Raw genomic sequence first — 18,792 nt, forward strand, 5'->3', positions numbered from 1 at the left:
AGCAGCACATTTCATAGAAATGAATCATTCAGTCTCTTCCCTGAAAATTAAGAAGGTGTTTCTGCCAAAGAGAGGAAGATTTGGAGAAATTACTTCTGAAGAGAGAGAAATTCTGGATTTCTTTCTTGTTGAATGAGGAAAACAGACTTGTAGAGTCTGTTTGTTTGCAAATAACAGGATTATTTACAGAACAATTGGAAACTGACTTAATGGAATGATGTGTTAAGTTCAAATGCACTGAAATTATTTATGGTTATTCATGAATGTTAAGTGATGGAAGTTATTCGAATGCACTGTATTTAGAAAGATTAGTCTGATAACAAAAGAATGGTAAATTTGTTTTACTGATATTGAAAAAAAGGGATATTTCACCTTTTAATTACTGATATGTTGAGATGAAAAAGTATATTTGCTAAAGAATATTGTAAAAAGATGATTGTAATGATATTTCTCTTGCAATTTTTTTTATCAACTAAGAGTAATGATATTTTGATAATATTTTTGAAGAGAAGGATGATTGTGCATGTTTTATACATGTATGGTGATTTATATAAAGCATGGTGTGCCAGAAAACAGTTCTGTGATATGTTTTTATTTTGAGGAGTGTCTAAACATGATCATTAAAATGTTTAATAATGCTTTAGTCACTACATTTTCCTCATTATGTTAATAGAAAATATAATCTGAGCGTTGCAAATCATATTTGCTGTTGCAAATTAGCTGAATATAAACGTCACTTCTAGGAGGCAGGGTTGGACTTAAACGTGCAGCAGTGGAGGTATGAATTTATGTGTATGTTTATAACTGGGCAGGTTATAGAAACACCACTGACTGATTTATCTCTAACCAGAGGTGGGACAAGTCACATGTTAATGCTCAAGTCTTCGCGATGAAGTCCCACGTCAAGGCCCAAGTTAACATGGGCAGGTCTCAAGCAGTCCAGTACTTCTATTCAAGTCTTATGAGTGTTAATCCTCCACAGTCTGGTGATTTTTTTCTCCAGTGAAGCGCCTCCACTTCCCCATTTTGCCCCTGACATTTTGTATGACTTTCAACTGAGTGCAATGCTGATGGGATCATTTGTGTTATCTGAAGGGTTTGTTACCTTTTAGCCTACTTTGCTACCCCCTGGTGGTACTTTTATCTGTCTGCAGACTGTCACAGGAAAAGTCTAGCAGTGCATGTCGTGTGCAATCATTTTGGGAGAACAAATTATGTCTACATTACTCTTCCAGAGTGGAGCTAAAGAGCTGTCTTTGTAGACTTGCTTTCTAACACCCTCAAATTTTTATTCCCTGTCTAAAAACAGCTGTAGAGAGTTCAGGATTAACTTTAAACTGAAACTGGAACAGTGGTGAAATGTACCCAAGTAGTCTACTTTATTTAAGTACAAAAGTGAGGTACTTGTACTTTACTTTTAGCATTTTCTTCTCATGCCACTTTCTACTTCTATTCCACTACTGTTCAGAGGCAAACATTTTACCTTTTACTTCATTATAATTAATTGACAGCTTCAGTTACTTTACAAATCAGGGTTTTTGCACACAAAAATGAAAATGTAGAGATGCAACAACTAGTTTATTTATAGATTGACTGAAAATTAATAATCATTGATAATCATTCATCTTAATTATTTTTCATTTCCTGATTCTGAAATCATTACTGGCAGTCCTATACAAAATATATAAATGTAATATTAAATAAAAACATCAAATACCTACAAATCAAAAATAAAATCTTGCTTTTACATTAATGCATGAGTAATAATAATGTAATGATGTAATAAATAATAGTATAACTATTACTAGTATTAGTACTTTTCTTAAGTAGGGGTCTGACAGTTCCTCCACCACTGAGAGCAGATGTGCTTTAAGGGCCTGCAATGCTCAGTCCTCTGTCAGCTAAGCTGGTTCAGGGTCACATAAGCAACTTACTGTTCTTTGTGCTGTCATGCTCCTGGCAATAGTGTATATTTCAGGACAAACCTTTTGCATAGAACTTTTGAATAGAACTAAAGTGCTCCGTGTTTGTATAGCGCCTCTCTAGTCTTTGCGACCACTCAAAGCACTGCTACACTACAACACATTCACAATTCACACACATTCATACACTGAGCCTAAGTGCTCAAACAGAAACTAACATTCAAACACATTCATACACTGGTGGAACAGCCACTTGCCCAAGGACACTTCGACATGCCTGGAGGAGCTGGGGATTGAACCGCCGACATGTAGGGCCTAACAAGATGAACTAATGATGAAACTAATCTAAATAATTTAAATGATGTTAAATTGATTAAAAGACCTTCTACCCCACTACATTACAAAAAACCTAGCCCAATATTTATGTAGCATATTTTCAATGTATGTATTTAACAGTTATATTTGATTACTTTGCAGATTCATATTTTAAATACAAAACATATGCTCAGCTTTTAAGATATGATCCATTGCTATAAATTAGACATAAATTGCTTCACCTCCACTGGCTAACCTACAGTGTTAAAATAAGTAGCTGTATATAATATATCACTATGAAAAGCCTCATTCTGCATGAGTACTTCTAATTTGTTGTACTAATACGCTAACAATGTGGAGATGGGAGAAGGATTTTAGTAATGTGGCACCTTTGGCTCAGCATCCATCCCTCTCTCCCACATCAGCACCACTCTGCATCCAATCAGCCCGGCGTGGGGAGGGGGGACGCCATCTTGTTTGTTTTAGTCGGAAGGAGGGGTGGAAGAACAGCCACCACCAGCAGCGACACCACGGACGACAAAAAAAAAAAAAACGAGACAAGCACGACACGGCTAACCGGTGAGTCATTTAGGTTTGTGTTTTGTGTGAAGTTGTGTAGCACTAAAACACTCGCTAGCTTCGCGGTGCTCAGGTTTTGAATGACAGTGGCTAACGCGGTAGCTTGTCCGCATCATCACCTGTTGTGAGCATCAGCGGTTAATGCGGTGTAACGTTAGTGTAACTGTAACCTGTAAGATCTAACGCTGGTCTCTTTTCTGTTAACGATACATGTCTGCTTTTCCAAAATGCTGGGCGCTTACCTTTGTATAAGGTTACTGGCTCATTGTGTTTTGCAGCTGGCCTGTCTAACGTTACGTTTGGTGTAGCAGGTACAATATAGTGCTGCAGGTAACATTTTTACTTCATTACCTGACAGACACAGATTGTCAAGGGTTCAAGCATGTTTATTCACCACCTTAAGACCACGGGATGTACAGTTAAATGTAAAGTGACAAGCATCCAGTGGGGGAAGAGGTACTTGTATTTAAAAGTACGAAAGTATTAGCATCAATAGGTACTTAAAAGTAAAAGGTATGCAGAATGGACAATTTCAGAATCATGTATTGAATTGTAATTACTGATGCATTAAGGGCAAAATAAATTAAATAAAAAGTATAATGTTAATAGGGTAGTATACTGTTAGTATAATATTAATATATTAATTATAAGTTGTTACTATATTCATTATAATTTCAAAATAGCATATAGCTTACTAGGATGTTATTAATTCCAGTTGGACAATACAGCAGTTTAATTTTTGTGTGGTGTTTTTATTCATTAATTCATTGTGTAAGAAAAATGGTCTACATTGGTGGTTTCGGTAGGTTGTAATCTTTGCTTGCACACTTTGCTTGTAAATTATTTTGATGGCTGAGGGTAATCAAAGAGTCTTTGTGTGCTGGTTTTGAGACAGTGGAGGGGCTTGCCAAACTGCAGCACTGTTGCTATTAGGTCTGCAACTAATGCATTGTCAATTAATCCGTCGATATCTTTTTGATTAATTGATTACACTCTGATCATGTCATGGTCCACCTGATTTCCTGCTTACAGACAGAAATTAAAACTCTGTAAACCTGTAGTGAGGACATCAAAGAAATGGACCAGTGAAGCTGTAGAGGATCTTGGTTGGACTGCACTGACTGGGATGTTTTCTGTTGGGGTATGGACAGAATGGACCCAAATGCAATGCTGAAGATTAACAGGTTTTATTAGGGGAGTTGCAGGGGTTGAGGGACTGGAGTTGAGGGGAGAGGTGGATGCCGGGGAGATGCAGGCATGGGGAACCGAGGAGACGGAGACCAGAGAGCCAGGGGACACTGGGAGGACGCCGTGGGGGAAGTCCGAGGGGAGAGGGCAGGTGAGACAGACAGACAAACAGGATTAGTGACTCTGGAAAAACCAAGAACAGGGAAACAGATCATGCAGGTTACGCGAGAGCTTGAGGGATCAAGAAGCACCGGGTTAGGAGCAACAACAATCAAGCAGCGATGGAGTGGAGAACCCAGGTAGAAGTACTGTGGGAGATGAGGCTGATTGCTGGCAGGTGTGGCAGGCAGAGGAGGTGGCTGACAAGGTGCAGGTGCGGGTCGTTAGCTGGGCTCAGGAGCGGAGGGAGAGAGAGAGAGAGCACACACGGGGGAGGAGACACAGGGAGGCAGGCAGAGAACAGAGAAAAAACAGGGAAAAAACAGAATCACAGACAAAAAAAGGGGAAATAACCAGGACACTCATCAGCCGGGCTGCCACCACAACAGTTTTCAGGACTGCTACCAACAATCTGAGTTTACAGAGGCTGTGACATCCTACATCATCTTCTGTGAGGACAGCTGCATTCCAACATGCACCAGGGTGAGTTATAACAATGACAAACCCTGGTTCACAGCTAAGCTCAGACAGCTGAGGTTGGAAAAGGAAGAGGCGTTTAGGAGTGGACATGTTTAAGGAGTCAAAGTACAGGTTTAGCAGGGCGGTGCGAGATGCTAAACAGCTGTATGCAGCGGGACTACAACACCAGTTCTCAAGGAATGACACTGCTTCTGTGCTTATCAGCTGTCTCTGATGTTCACAGACATTTTTAACACCTCACTGGAGACATGCCATGTGCCAGCCTGCTTCAAAGCCTCCACCATCATCCCAGTCCCCAAAAAACCAAGGACCACGGGACTAAACGACTACAGACCCGTCGCATTGACCTCTGTGGTAATGAAGTCTTTCAAGCGCCTTGTGTTGTCCCACCTAAAATCCATCACAGACCCACTCCTGGACCCCCTGCAGTTCGCCTACAGAGCCAACAGGTCTGTAGATGATGCAGTAAACATCGCCCTTCATTACATCCTCCAGCACCTGGACTCCCCAGGAACCTACGCCAGCGACACCACCCTCATTGGGCTCATCTCAGGTGGGATTGAGTCCTCCTACAGGTGGGAGATTGACCATCTCATAACCTGGTGCGGCTAGAACAGTCTGGAGCTCAACGCTCTGAAGACCATGGAGATGGTCATGAGTGACTCCCCCGTCGCCACTGTGGACTCCTTCCGCTTCCTGGGCATCATCATCTCCCAGGACCTCAAGTGGGAGCTGAACATCACCTCCCTCACCAAGAAGGCCCAGCAGAGGATGCACTTCCTGCGGCAGCTGAAGAAGTTCAGCCTGCCAAAGACAATGATGGTGCACTTCTACACCGCCATCACTGAGTCCATCCTCACCTCCTCCATCACCATCTGGTACGCTGCTGCCGCTGCCAGGGACAAGGGCAGGCTGCAGTGCATCATTCGCTCTGCAGAGAAGGTGATTGGCTGCAATCTTCCATCACTTCACGACCTGTACGCCTCCAGGACTCTGAGACAAGCAGGAAAGATTGCAGCTGACGCCTCCCATACCGGTCACAAATTGTTTCAGACTCTCCCCTCTGGCAAGAGGCTGTGGTCCATCAGGACCAAAACCTCTCGCCACAAAAACAGCTTCTCCCCGTCTGCAGCTGGACTCATCAACAAGGCCCGGGCCCCCCACTGACACTCCACCCCCCCACCCCCATTCAAATAATACAATCGTCTTTGCACATGTAAATATCACTTCATGTCATATCATGCACGAACCTGGCACATTGCACATATTTGTTGTTGATTGTAAATTGTTGTTGTTCCATTCTTATTTTTATTTTTTTATATTGTCAGTTGTATTATTTTTCTCTATTCTTCTGTTATTCTTATATAACTTGCATTTGTTTATTACATATTTATATATTTCTGCATCTATTTATGTCAGCTGTATGTCTATCTGCGTGTAGCACCTTAACACCAAAGCAAATTCCTTGTATGTATAAAACACTACTACTCCTTCGATTCTGATTAGTTTTTAGGTGTATAAAATGTCAGAAAATGGAAAAATCATTGTTTCCTAAAACCCAAGATGGTGTCCTCAAATGTTTTGTTTTGTCCACAACCCAAAGATATTCAGTTTACTGTCATAGTAAAGAAACCAGAAAATATTCACTTTTAAGAAGCTGGAATCAGAGAAGTTTTTTAAAAATTACTTAAACAGACAAATCAGTTATCAAAATAGTTGGTGATTAATTTAGTTGACAACTAGTAATCAATTCATTGTTAGCTCTAGCTGCCATACCAGTGGCATTGTTTTTGAGAAGTCTCAATTAATCAGCTTGCACCCTGTTATGAACTGCTGTCACTTCTCCTGTTTATCTAGACAATCATGTCAGCATCTTCAAAGAGTCTGCTTGCAAAAGCTTAAACAAAACAATGAATGTGTCCTTTTTAACTGTCTTGCTGTATTTACCTATTCAGAGTTCATTCATTTCAGTCATCGGCATTATACTGTGTTTTCTCCTCTCTCCAGGCACGACGCCTCCCCCTTTCCCCTTTCCCTTGTGGTGAGAAGGCGCTGAGATGTTTTACGCCCACTTTGTCCTCAGCAAACGTGGGCCGCTGGCCAAAATCTGGCTGGCGGCCCACTGGGACAAGAAGCTGACCAAGGCCCATGTGTTTGAGTGCAATCTGGAGAGCAGCGTGGAGAGCATCATCTCACCCAAGGTAGTTTCTTAGGGTCTTATCTTTCATAGCCTCCCCCATGTCACTTTGACAGGAGATAATGATTTTAATTGTCCTTTTTTGTTGCCATGTGTTTTGTGTTGCATCTTCCTACAAGGTTCTATTTTGGGAACTGAGCTCAACACAAAATCTGATATAAAAAGTTGAGATATAACAAAGTTCTGGCTGCCTTTCTACATATAAGCTGATGTATTTACACAATTGACCACAAAATTGATCATGTTTTTTTATATCGTTACCGTTGCAAGTGAACATCATCAACAATGTATCCTATGATGTATCATCTAAATTTGACTTTTGGCATTGATAGCTCCCTGACTGTCTTTAAGTCTATCAAGGCTGCAAAGACAGTTTTATGCTAGTGCTAAAACAGAGTGATTGATTTTGTCTAATAGAAAATTATTCTCAAAAAAGTTTTTTGTGTCTGCAGGTTAAACTTAAGTATGCATTTTAACATAACTTTTCAGCTTATTGAATATTCTGTAATGAATTTAAATAACTATTAGTTGCAGCCTTAGTATCATTATTTCATTTCTGTTGTTACATGATGCTGAAACATTTTATCAATTGTAAGACTGATTTAGGATTTCAAGACTACATAACAGCAGAGGAGTAAAGTTTACGTAAAAGCTGCAGGTTTATGCTAGAGCATCACCACTGATCATCTGTGCATTTACCTTCATATCATGATTTTTTTTACAGGTGAAAATGGCTTTACGAACATCAGGGCATCTGCTGCTGGGGGTGGTGAGGATCTACCACAGGAAGGCCAAGTACTTGCTGGCAGATTGTAACGAGGCTTTCATCAAGATCAAGATGGCTTTTAGACCAGGTCGGGGACAAAATGGAACTTACTCTATAAATCCCAAAACCATCAGACTGGTTGAGACAGAGATTGGAGCTTTTCACATGTCCTTTTAAAAAAGATAATGTTCAGTTTTGTTAGTGTTATAGATTTATCTATGGCAGTACAAATTAATCAGACACTCATAAACAAACACCGGCACACAGGTCAAAAATTCTTTAATGTTTTATTTTATACTTATTTAAATCTAAAACTAGAGCATGCGGCAAGTTCTTCTGATACATCTTCTGAAATATGCACACCAACATGCAATACTTGCTGTACATACACATATATATACAGTATAAATACATATCGATTCCTTCCCCTTCCCCCTGTATACGCAAAAACATATTTCAAATGTATTCATATATTTAGTTGAAATTAATTATTGTTAAATTGTTCTCAGTTTTCTGTACTTTTTCGCCCATCTTAGGATCTTTTTTAAAACTGCTCCTATTTACATACATACATACAGTACATATTATCAAACTGAGCCAGGTTCATCCCTGTCACTTGAGATATGTCACATGCTGTAACTCCTTTCCTACACTGTGGTGTTTCAGGTGTGGTGGATCTTCCAGAGGAGAACAGAGAAGCAGCCTACAACGCGATCACGCTGCCTGAGGAGTTCCATGATTTTGATCAGCCACTACCAGACCTAGAGTGAGTCCTCTGTTGGTCTACCTCTTCCTGAGAGAGAATTGGGAAGAAAAAGTGTCATGTCAACAGGGATTTTGCAGTTTATGGTTAGCACCTTAATTGCTAGACCACTAGGGTAGCCCACAACATGTGCTACTATTGTTGACATTTTTCTTGCCCAAAAACACCAATATCTATGGACCTTCTAGTATATTTCTGCCTGTAGTGTTCATTATTCATAAATATTGTAGAGCCAAGCGTGTTTTCTTTTTTCAACTGGAAGAATCCTTTTGATAGCTCTCCACGTGCACATAACCCCTTTCTTCATTCTGGGTATGGTAGGTAAACAGTAACAAATGTTAAATGAGACAACACAGGTGAACTGAAAAGCACTTCACTACAAAATAACAGCTGGAAGACATTGAATAAGAATTGAAGTGCAGATATATTGTAGCAGCACATTTCATCTTTTCCACTGCTCGCAAAAAAAAAAAATCCATTTGAAGAGAAGTGCTGTAAACACAAGATGGGTATAGAATTGACTGCGCGGTGTGTTTTGTACAGCGATATTGACGTTGCTCAGCAGTTCAACTTGAACCAGAGCAGAGTGGAGGAGATCACCATGAGAGAGGAGGTGGGCAACCTCAACCTGCTGCAGGACAATGACTTCGGTAGGCTTCTTTCTTCTGAGTGTGCATGCTTTTGTTCAGTAATGTCATGCTTGGCGGTCACATTTGTAAACCTCTTGGACAGTTCGACCACGTGATGGACTTTTCATTGTTAGTTGACACTATAACTTCCTCCACTCAACCACATTACACACTATATACTTAGAAAGACAAGTTTCCTTTTGTCTAGCTGACTTTGGTATGGACGACCGGGAGATGATGCGGGAGGAGAGTGCCTTTGAGGTGGACATCATGGGAGCGTCAGCTTCCAACCTCCTGCTGGAGGCTGAGGGTGGAGCTAACCCGATGGCTGACAAGTCCAACCATCTGGAGTACGATGACCAGTACAAGGACGACTTCGGAGACAATCCCATGGAGAGCAATGAGGGAGGCATGCTGGGTAGGATCCTGTCAATATTAAGGTTGTGACGATCCACTTAGCTCACAGGATGAGATGATATTGGGTTCATGAGACCAAGATGAGTTATGATTTTTTTTGATCTATGACAAAAAGCACAACAATGCAGGTACATATTGAAATGTTGCTTATGTATTGTTCATGTCTTGTCTGTCACTCGGTGTTGTTTCCACCAGGTACCCAAAAAGTTGCCATACGAACAAATTAAAAGTGGCGTGGGCATCTTCTATGCTAATGTCACTCTCATTCCATCATGGTGTCGTTTTAATATCCGGTGACATGAGATCACATCCCTTGTCATATATATAGACGCTGACACTGCAGTTGAATGGTGAAATGGATGCAACACTGTTAGCATTCTGCAGCTATAAAATTTTTAATTTAAGTAAAAATGGAGATAATGAAGACCATGGCTTGGATCTGGCCACAGTTTTCATCTGATGTCAGTTTTGCGACGTGTTTAAGTACTGTATATCCTTTTAGTGGCTCAAGCGAGTCATGGCAAACTTTTAGCAGGAAACTGTGTGTGAAGGTTGTCTTCTAGCAGTAATATTTATTTTATGAACCCTTAGCCCTTTTTTAAAAAACATTTTGTGTTTTTACTGCTGAGAATGATGATAGAGTGTAGCCCCTCTCATTTAGGCTGATTGATAATTTTAGTGAATTATCTTGATTGTGATATCTCTCTGTGTAGTGGATAAGCTGCTGAGTAATGAGGACGGAGGCGGCATCTTCGACGACCCTCCTGCCATCACAGAGAGCGTGATGATGCCTCAGGACCACGGAGACGATGAGGACGACTTTGACGCTCTCTCGGGTCAGATCCACAAATAACATCAGCAGTGGACCTTGAACAGGAGTGTTTTATGCTGTGTTGCAATAGCTTTGGTTACATACAATTGAAATTACGACACAGTTACCTACGTATGTTTAATTTTGAGGCTACCTGTTTAAATAAAGTTTAATAATATCACATGACATGCATATCCAACATGGTGTGATTGTGTGTTGTTAGCGGGAGCCCCAGATAGTCCAGACTCAGGCCCAACAGAGCCCCTACCAGCCATGGCAGACCAGACAGAACAGACCACCCTGGTTCACAACGAGGAAGAAACCTTCGCCCTGGAGCCCATTGACATCACAGGTAATGCAGCTGGTTTCAAGAGACAACTCCAGCATTCCTCATTTCCTTTTAATCTTATTTTCCCTCACAACGTCATTAGTAAATACAGTTCCACATAATGGGTTTCCTTCCCTTTGCATGAAGACGATCACATTGTGATCTTGAGTTCTGAAAAGTATTTTGTTCAATTAATGAAAGCACACGAATACACCAGACCAGCAATGTTTACTCAATTTTAGTCTACGCAGGAACAATATGTTAACATAGAAGTTCTCCAAATATCAGCGCTACTGAGCTGACTCATCTCCGTCTCTCCTTGTGACCTGTGCAGTGAAGGAGACCAAGGCGAAGCGTAAGAGGAAGCTGATTGTGGACAGCGTGAAGGAGTTGGACAGTAAAACTATCCGCGCACAGCTGTCTGACTACTCTGACATTGTCACCACCCTGGACCTGGCACCTCCCACCAAGAAGCTGATGATGTGGAAGGAGACCGGAGGAGTCGAGAAGCTCTTCTCTCTCCCTGCTCAGTCTCTCTGGAATGCCAGGCTGCTTAAGGTAACGTTACCTTAGAGATGCACAGTATCCAGGGATAATCGTACAAAGTAATAAGAATGATATTACTGTTTCTTTCTGCAGGTTCTCTCTATCTGCCTCTTTGTTTTCTCTGCTGTTCTCTCTCCAGATGTTTACAAGGTGTCTGACTCCATTGGTACCAGATGAGCTCAGGAAGAGGAGGAAAGGTGGTGAGGCTGACAGTCTGGATGAGTTCCTTAAGGATCTGGAGAACCCGGAGGTGCCCAGAGAGGAAACAACAGGACACCAGCAGAGAGACATCATGGGTAAGAATGTTTGCTTGTGTGCATTTATGATTGATTTATTTGTGGAAAGCGAAAACAGAAACAGAATGGATATTAAAATGTGTATGCATTACATTTCTTCCCTAAGGCACATCCTGATTTTATCTGAGCTGCCTGTTTATTCGATTGTACTTTTCGTGTTTATCATTTATGTTTTCTTATATCCTGTATTGTTTGTCATATTCATTTATTTTTATTTTGCTAATTCTGTTTTACATTTTACATGTTATTTATCATCCACTGTGGTATTCCATGTGTGTTCTTTTGTGAGGCACTTGTAAATAAAGTTGATTTATTATGTATTTATTATAATAGAATAGTCATGTGTACGGATTGCATACAGAATTGAAGTAAAAATTGTGAGCGCATATTTGTGGCTGTCCAACATTTTTAAAGGAGAATTATTACCTGACCTTGATTAATTGTTTCTCCATTAAGTGGGAATATTTCGAGAGAAAAGAGGATGTGTGATTTCAGATGCCCACAGATTCTCAGTGACGATGAACTGAAAAATTCAGTGGTCTTAGTTCAAAATTTAAATATTTTGCCCACTTTAGTTTTTCTAACAAATACAGGATGTCCATTTCCCCTTCAGACCAGACCATCATGGAAGAGGCCAGTGTTCTGCAGACTTCAGCTGTGGAAGGCAGCAGGACGACGCTGGACGAGTCGGTCATGCCCCCTCCGTCCTCCCAGCGTGCCCTCAAACGCAAAGCCCAGGACACAGAACCAGCGCTGCCTGTAAGTACAGATACCCCCTTTAGTAGTAGTCTCTGTCAATCGCCCCACACCCTTTTCCATATTTGATGTCAGGACTCTAATGACTTCCTTCTGTTACTCTGCTCTGCTCCCTGTCTTCTTTACCAACTCCACTAACTACCCACGATTTTTGTATCTGCTTACACTCTTTTCTCCAGATGGGAGCTTTAGATCAACAACAACAGCCAGAGGAGTCCAGAGCCTCTAATGTGTCTCAGCAGCTGGAGGCATCCAACGTGGATCTGCTCCCAGAGGAAACCACTAACATCAGCCAGCTGATAGAGTTAGACCTGCTTAGCGACAGGGACAAGAAGAAAAATGATGACGACTCTGACGAAGAGGTATGATCCACAAATATTTTCACTGTATACTTGGATGTGTGTGATTTTATTTGACGTTATTTTATTGTTTTCTTCACACCCCTCTTTATGTATTAATTCGTGGGTGAGTTAACAGAGCATAGAAACCGACTCATTTTATCCAGGACTTGACAGTAGGTATCCTTTATTAGTGTTTGTAACTGTGTTTCTCTCTGTCAGGATGACGAGGTGCAGGGAGGAGACCAGGACCAGGAGGAGAGGAGGTGGAACAAAAGAACCCAGCAGATGCTTCATGGCCTCCAGGTGTGTATATCTGCTGCTACAGCTTAGAGGAGTTTTTAACTACTTTTCTAAGTAGAAACACTTCACGCAGATGAGACCCTGTTCTCCACCTTGCTCACACATCTATATACAGATGTTTTGGGGGTTATTTTGTAAATGAAAGAAATGTTCTTTGTGGAAAATATAACAAACATGAGAGAAAAAAGAAACAAACAAAACTTGCATATATAATCTATATTTAAAAAAAAAAAAACTAAACTAAAACAAATTAATTTAAAAGAGCTTACTACTTATCTGGTCAGTGATAAGGCACTTTTGTGGTTCTACATATGTCTTAAAGAGTGCAAGAGACACTGGATTTCTGTATCTGGTACAGCATTTGCGCCAGAAGCAGAGATATGTTACATAACTTTCCCTTTTACAGTTTTAGCTTATCATCTGCTGCTTAAAGTGAGAGCAACATGTAAGGAACAATACATGCATTATAGCCCTCTGTCAGTAGATTTACCAAAGTACGCTGCTTTAATGACTTTAAAATATGGTTTTGAATAAAGATGTAAAATGTTATAGCCTTCTCTTCCTGACTCTTTCTCTCCCACCTTTCCAGAGGGTGATGGCAAAGACCGGTGCCCAGTCGGTCAGCCTGCTGGATCTATGCAGGAACAACAACAAGAAGCAGGCAGCTGCTAAGTTCTACAGTTTCCTGGTTCTGAAGAAGCAGCAGGCGGTGGAGCTTGTCCAGGAGGAGCCGTACAGCGACATCATAGCTACACCTGGACCTCGCTTCCACATCATCTAGAAAATGCAACTTTATAGTTTGAAAAGAGGGAAAAAAAACTGTTCTCTGTACTCTCTGCATCACAACACAACACTGTTAATTTAACAGTTTAATTTATTAGAGTTTTTGTATGATTTGTATTTTTATCTTCCGTCGACAAACGTTTAATGTCAGTGGTGGGAGGAATGAGTATAACATGGTTGGATTATTAAGATGTTTCTTCCTTGAAAAATTCCACATAGTGAGGAGGAGGATTGCAACTCCAAACAAAGGACACTATCTACAATCAATTTATTATTATTTATTGTATTTTTATTAAATTAAGACCCACTTTATTAAGTTAGTATTAAGTAATGTGAAAGAAAGCTGTGTGTCCCTTTTTGTTTGGAGCTGGTTCTCATTTTTGCAAACAGATGTCACTGACCTTGACAAGCACTACTTCCTCCAAAAGGTTGTTGCGTTGCACTGGCAAGGCACATAATTTAAAGCAGTGGTTCTCAAAGTGGGGTCCAAAAAGGGGAATCATTTATTTTCACTGTAAGTCCATCCATAAGTAACATAGTGACCGAACGTATGACTATTATGGTCATGGATTTCATACACTTCCTGGAATAAAACGTCCAAAAAAGCCAAAATCCTATCAAATGGGCGATCCTGTTACAAAATCTTATCTGATCTAATTTGTGTCAGTTTAGGGGTCCTAGACGTGAAAAAGTTTTAGAACCACTGATTTAAAGGGTGTCTATTGCCTAGTTATGTTTACAGTGGGAGACAACTGTGTGCGTACACAGTGATAACTCAATCAATCCATGTTACTTGGAGACTCATTTGTCCCTCTACTATAGGAAAAGGTTCTCATGTACACTGATTTTCACTTAAAGGAGCATGCACTATATCCAGTCTCTGCAAGAGAACATTTAAACAGTTACTACAGTAGTGATTTTTAGACTCAACCAGCAATTAATCATGATACAACTGTAGTGCAGCACTTTAAGCATTACAAACTAAAGGTTGTGTTTTTGCAAATGCTTTGCTTGCATCATCAACTATTGTGCCTCACAAGAGTCAGCAAAATTATAGTTGTGTCCCAAAATCCAAGATACATATTCATTTTTCGTTTTGAGTATGCTGTTGTATTCTATTCTCCTGCAATGCACAAAGGAAATAGAGGAGAAGCTTACAGCTGGGGAAAAAAAGAAAATTGTGGATGCTGGTGAAACGGCTCCAGGAACACCTTAAAACACCTGAAAAATGGACATTTTGCTGGCTCTTTGTTAAGTTGAACTGACAGTAGCATTCAAAAGCTAACATATGACAACACACTTATTGTATCCTTTATATGGTGATGCATGCAACGGATAAAAATTATACTATAAAGATTAGTGTAAAGTACATCTTGTATATAATTAAATGTACTATGGAAATGGGACACAGCTTATAAAAAAAGAGCTTCAGTTTCAACCTATAGATGATGTGAACATCAGTGGCCTGCCATACTTGCATGCTCTGTCCTGAAATGTTTTATCAGAGCGGAATTCCTCCAGAAACCATTTGTATTGCTTTTATTCTTAAAATGACTTATGTGACAAAGATTCAATTTATCGTGTCCGTTTTATATATGAATAATCATTTAGTAACAACTGGGTGACATACAGTATTACAGACTGTTCCCTTGACAATGGATATTTCACTTGTTGTGCTCTCACAGTATCACTTCTTAACTTAAAATGTAAATCAGATACTCTGTTCAGTATTCATTTATTGATTTTAATCTAAAGAATGACATGATAAAATGATCAAGTGAAGTCTGTATGGACATATTTGTTATGAACATTGTTGTCATCATCGAAAAGCCTACAGTAAGAACAATCACGCTTCTTTGTGCTTCTGCAAAGACAGCTGAATGCATAGTTTTTTATACCCACTTCCATACAAACAGCAGTGGATCTTGTATTTTAAACTACGTGCCTGTAAACTTGCATTTTTTATTTTGTATAAAAGCCGAAAAAATGTTCTCATATCTCAAATATATTGCTGTTTCTGAACAGTTTCAGTCCCATGCCTGTTAAGTCCTGAATCCTGGAAACTGGTTGCAAAATTTTTCAAAATAAAACAAATACAATGACCAGTATTTTAAAATGGCATTTTGTGATTTACACAAAGAGAAGTATGTGAAGACTGTAATTATTTTTGTAATATTTATGCGAGAAACAAAACGGCTGAAGTCTCTGTCTGTCTGTCTGTCCTGCCGTACTATGTATTAGTAACCGCCGTAGCAGACGTGCTGTCTCCCTCCGTCCTTCGTTTCCTGCTTCGACTTCTTTTCCTCTTCTCCCCTTGCTCCGTCTTCTTCAGCGGCGGTGTCGGCACACCTTTCTTCTTCTTCTTCATGCAGCTCAAAGGGTTTGGGTTGCTCTGTTTCCTCTTCCTCTTCTTCCCTCGCCTCTCTCCGTCCTTCTGGGCGATGCCCTGGTCCTCCTTCAGGCTGCGGATGCTCTGCTGCTGTGTCGGGCTGACCAGCTCTCCCAGCTGGACAGCCTGGACGTGGTCGAGGGACGTCTGGCAGGGCTTGTCCAGCACGATGGTGTTGAGGATGATGTAGAGCAGAGGTACGCCCGGAATCTTCTTCAGACCTGCCGTTACCGTGTGGTCCTGGAGAACACACACATACACCAGTAGATTAGTGTGATGGGATGCCAAATGCCTAATTTAGTTTGTCCTAAGGAACATCTCTTCCTGATTATGTCACAATTCTTTTCATTATATTTGATTGGCTTAATCTCTGAGATATACATATGGGACTCTTCATGTATGCTTTATTAAGGGAAACACATGCTACAAAAGTCAAAATTACGTCCAAAAAAAATGACACGCTGAGACCGTTAAACAAGGTGTCTGACAACATCATGGAAAGGATCCCTATGAATCTCTCCCGGCTCAAGGACAGTTCTCGCTCTGAAATCTCGCGAGAGGCGAGTTGTTGCAGGAAGACGTCAATGGAAATGTGAGTCAGAGTTGGAGAGAGGAGTTTGTTGTGTTGGAGTAACGTTATAAAATAGTCTTGTTAGCAGCTCCTCTTTGTACACAACAAACTCCTCTCCTTCATTTCCACTGGCATCTTCCTGCCACAACTTGCGTCGCATGAGATTTTAGAGCAAGAAGTGTCCTTGAGCAAGACTTCTGCTTCCTGTTAAAAACAAAGGGTGTCACTGGGATGATTTTCATGATGTCAGTCTGAGCCTTTCATTGGGAGAAGAAGCACTTTTCGTGGACATAATTTTGACAGACTCAATTGCCCCGAAGGAATCCTACTAGTCCTTTCGACACCAAAATATGTGAAAATATGGCTCAGGTTTAAAAATACAGAAATAATCCTTTAAGTACACCTAGTTAAATTATGTAATTACGACATCCCTGAAATAAAGCTTACCTTCATTAGGGTTAAAATATTCAGTGCAATATTCATTGTTGCTGAAACATAACTTCACATTATAAGCTTCAGGAACATAGGATTTATAACAGGGCTGTAGTATTTGGTCAATGTTTTGCACTGTACAGCTATTTTTATTTTTTAAACATCTTTTACACTTTTACACATGTTTCATATAGTATGTTTTTATTGGAAACTTCTATTTTATTTACAATTCTTGACTTTTGCAGTCTTTTTTTCTTATGTTAAGCAACAAAATACCAAGGCAAATTCTTTGTATTAGCAATAAACCATATTCTAATTAGGCTGCATTAGTTTTAGCTAGATGCACCTAATAAATTGAGTGCATGTTACAAGTGTTGAGCCAATATCTATTGTCTAGATGCCTACTCAATGTCTAGTCCATTCCCAGTTAGTATTTTTCATTTAATTTCTCCTGTGGGCGATGTGTGTGTGTGTCTTTATTTACCTGTGTGGCAACAAAGTAGTGGTGTGGGTTTGTCTCCTCCAGCATGGACAGCAGACACTCTGAAGCGGGGACAGGGGCCTTGAAATGTGGACATCTCCTCACCTGGAACCTCTGCAGGATGATTTTGGCTCCATACAACTCTTTTCCCAGAGTCTCCAGTTCTTTCAGTGCACAGCTGAGAATAAACACAGACAGAGACAGACTCGGGTAAATACTGCGATATTACATGACACAAGATGTTTAACGTGCACATACAATAGAATAAGCAGTTCCATCTACTCACTTAGTAGTGCAGAGCTGCACCTCTCCCATCAGGTATTTGGGCATCTGCTCTTTGATCTGAATCTTGTTTTTCAAAGCCGCCTGACAAAAAGTCCCATCAATGAGGATCTGAAAGGGTTCCCTGAAGCCAAAGTTGTATTTGTAGAAACTTATGGTTTTCTTGGCTTGTTTCTGTCTCTTGATCTTCATGGTGGCTGGTAGGTAAAGTCAATAATACGGCTATCAGAAAACAACCGTTAGCGACGTGAAGACGTTTAAATGTCCGTTTTATCTTCCAGTTAAATCAGTTTACTCGTTTTGTAGACGTCTTTCAAACAAATGTTCAAATTATATCACTATCAGATACTAAAGGCATGGACATTCCTAGTGTACACAACACGCTTGCAGCGCCGACTTCTCGTGACTCCGGATGGAAACAAAATAGACGACGATGGTTCCGGATATTGACTGTCCGATACAAAATACTATTTTGATTTTTTAAAAATGTTTATGTATGTGTGTTTTCATCTTTCTCAATTAACTAGGCTATAAAATTTAAACAAAGTTAAGGTAAGGAAATTATGATAAATTAGAATTGTGAGTAAATAGTAGCTACATGCATGCCAATTAATATCTCATAATTTGGCTTTGTAAGTCACAACTTAGACTTATTATCTCAGAACTCTTATTTACTATAATATGTCATTATTTTGAGTTTAAAAAGTCAATAATATGACTTTGAATTTAAGTAGCCTTCAGATACAACACACACGCACACGTTTGGTTAGGATAGCTTAAACCATAGGCTTAAACTCTGTTGTTTCCAAAGGGAAATTTGGCTTGGATTTAAACACATCCCGAGTTTTTTTAGGAGCACAGTTGAAGCACAATATCAGTTGGCATGATGTTGGTCTTAAAGTATAGGTTCTATCTTAAAATAGTTGTCAGGTGCCCACTATAACATGAAAGAGGATTTGCTTGCTGTAATATTTTCTTCTGTTCATAATCCACAGTCATTGTTCCTTGCAAAAAATACACTCCACAGTGTGGAGCTGAGGATTCAGCAGTATGACTTAATC

The 18,792-nt window shown here is 40.1% G+C and overlaps 2 protein-coding genes across 3 annotated transcripts; one reads left to right on the forward strand and one right to left on the reverse strand.

Moving 5' to 3' along the window:
- The first annotated feature begins 2,672 nt into the window (after nt 1-2,672).
- LOC119907451 (double-strand-break repair protein rad21 homolog A-like) lies at nt 2,673-15,692 on the forward strand. Of its 2 annotated transcripts, none has more exons than XM_038725214.1 (14): nt 2,673-2,816; nt 6,651-6,844; nt 7,565-7,694; nt 8,273-8,372; nt 8,913-9,019; nt 9,207-9,416; nt 10,129-10,251; nt 10,450-10,578; nt 10,889-11,112; nt 11,240-11,396; nt 12,010-12,155; nt 12,332-12,514; nt 12,713-12,796; nt 13,383-15,692. In XM_038725214.1, exons 2-14 carry the CDS (start codon nt 6,701-6,703, stop codon nt 13,572-13,574), a joined length of 1,929 nt encoding a protein of 642 aa, XP_038581142.1. In that variant the 5' UTR covers nt 2,673-2,816; nt 6,651-6,700; the 3' UTR covers nt 13,575-15,692. The 2 variants fall into 2 exon arrangements, with proteins under 2 accessions (XP_038581142.1, XP_038581143.1); XM_038725215.1 differs by lacking the exon at nt 2,673-2,816 and adding an exon at nt 4,608-4,646.
- On the reverse strand, nt 15,295-18,143 carry utp23 (UTP23 small subunit processome component). Its single transcript, XM_038725216.1, has 3 exons — nt 17,736-18,143; nt 17,453-17,627; nt 15,295-16,205 (listed from the first exon to the last, which is right to left on the reverse strand). Exons 1-3 carry the CDS (start codon nt 17,921-17,923, stop codon nt 15,807-15,809), a joined length of 762 nt encoding a protein of 253 aa, XP_038581144.1. The 5' UTR covers nt 17,924-18,143; the 3' UTR covers nt 15,295-15,806.
- Between the last annotated feature and the right edge of the window lie 649 nt (nt 18,144-18,792).

The sequence above is a fragment of the Micropterus salmoides genome, unplaced genomic scaffold (genome assembly GCF_014851395.1).
Source record: "Micropterus salmoides isolate LMB-PRFRI ecotype aquatic unplaced genomic scaffold, ASM1485139v1 Ms_hic_scaffold_17, whole genome shotgun sequence".
NCBI lineage: Eukaryota > Metazoa > Chordata > Actinopteri > Centrarchiformes > Centrarchidae > Micropterus > Micropterus salmoides.

Bases quoted from the DNA above. Each gene is read 5' to 3' on its own strand.
- LOC119907451 (XM_038725214.1), top strand. From the start codon at position 6,701: ATGTTTTACGCCCACTTTGTCCTCAGCAAACGTGGGCCGCTGGCCAAA. The intron at 10,579-10,888 runs GTAATGCAGCTG...TGACCTGTGCAG, and splicing joins GGAGCCCATTGACATCACAG to TGAAGGAGACCAAGGCGAAG. The intron at 11,113-11,239 runs GTAACGTTACCT...TTCTCTCTCCAG, and splicing joins GGAATGCCAGGCTGCTTAAG to ATGTTTACAAGGTGTCTGAC.
- utp23 (XM_038725216.1), bottom strand. From the start codon at position 17,923: ATGAAGATCAAGAGACAGAAACAAGCCAAGAAAACCATAAGTTTCTAC. The intron at 17,628-17,735 runs GTGAGTAGATGG...GTTTATTCTCAG, and splicing joins GTGCAGCTCTGCACTACTAA to CTGTGCACTGAAAGAACTGG. The intron at 16,206-17,452 runs GTAAATAAAGAC...TGTGTTCTCCAG, and splicing joins ACTACTTTGTTGCCACACAG to GACCACACGGTAACGGCAGG.